The 371-nt window shown below is 30.2% G+C and overlaps 1 protein-coding gene across 1 annotated transcript in view; it reads left to right on the top strand.

Annotated features, from left to right (window-relative positions):
• Window positions 1-371, top strand: part of CUNH1orf112 (chromosome unknown C1orf112 homolog) — a 48,318-nt gene that overhangs the window by 19,581 nt on the left and 28,366 nt on the right. The window contains 1 exon segment of the mRNA XM_031387439.1: window positions 155-219. Within this exon segment, the coding sequence (XP_031243299.1) occupies window positions 155-219 (65 nt within the window).

The raw sequence follows: 371 nt of genomic DNA, 5'->3' as shown, positions 1-371 counted from the left end.
CAACTCTGGATGCATAGCCTCATGCTCTGTCTCATGTAAGCTTTTCATATTTGAATGTGGCACGTCCAAGTTTTTATTCTGTATGTTATCTGTGGGAGGTATGAATTAAAAAGTCATGTGACAACAAAGAATGAGTAGAATTTTTTTATTTTAGGAATTTCTTCCTTTCCTGACTGATTCTTGCTGTATTTTGCACCAACTTTATCTTCAGATATACAGGTAAAAAGGCCTACTTTATGGTTATGAAAGTGTAACAGAGTTACTTACTTCAGGTAAACATAAATGCTTAATTAAATAAACATAAATCTTAATTAAAATAGAATGAATTTTTAAAATGTTTCTGTAAAGTTTTACCCAGTTGTTTAAAATAC

This window comes from Mastomys coucha, unplaced genomic scaffold (genome assembly GCF_008632895.1).
Source record: "Mastomys coucha isolate ucsf_1 unplaced genomic scaffold, UCSF_Mcou_1 pScaffold1, whole genome shotgun sequence".
NCBI classification, from domain to species: Eukaryota; Metazoa; Chordata; class Mammalia; order Rodentia; family Muridae; genus Mastomys; species Mastomys coucha.
The sequence above is the reverse complement of the archived record's forward strand: the minus strand, read 5'-3'. Positions and strand labels throughout refer to the sequence as shown.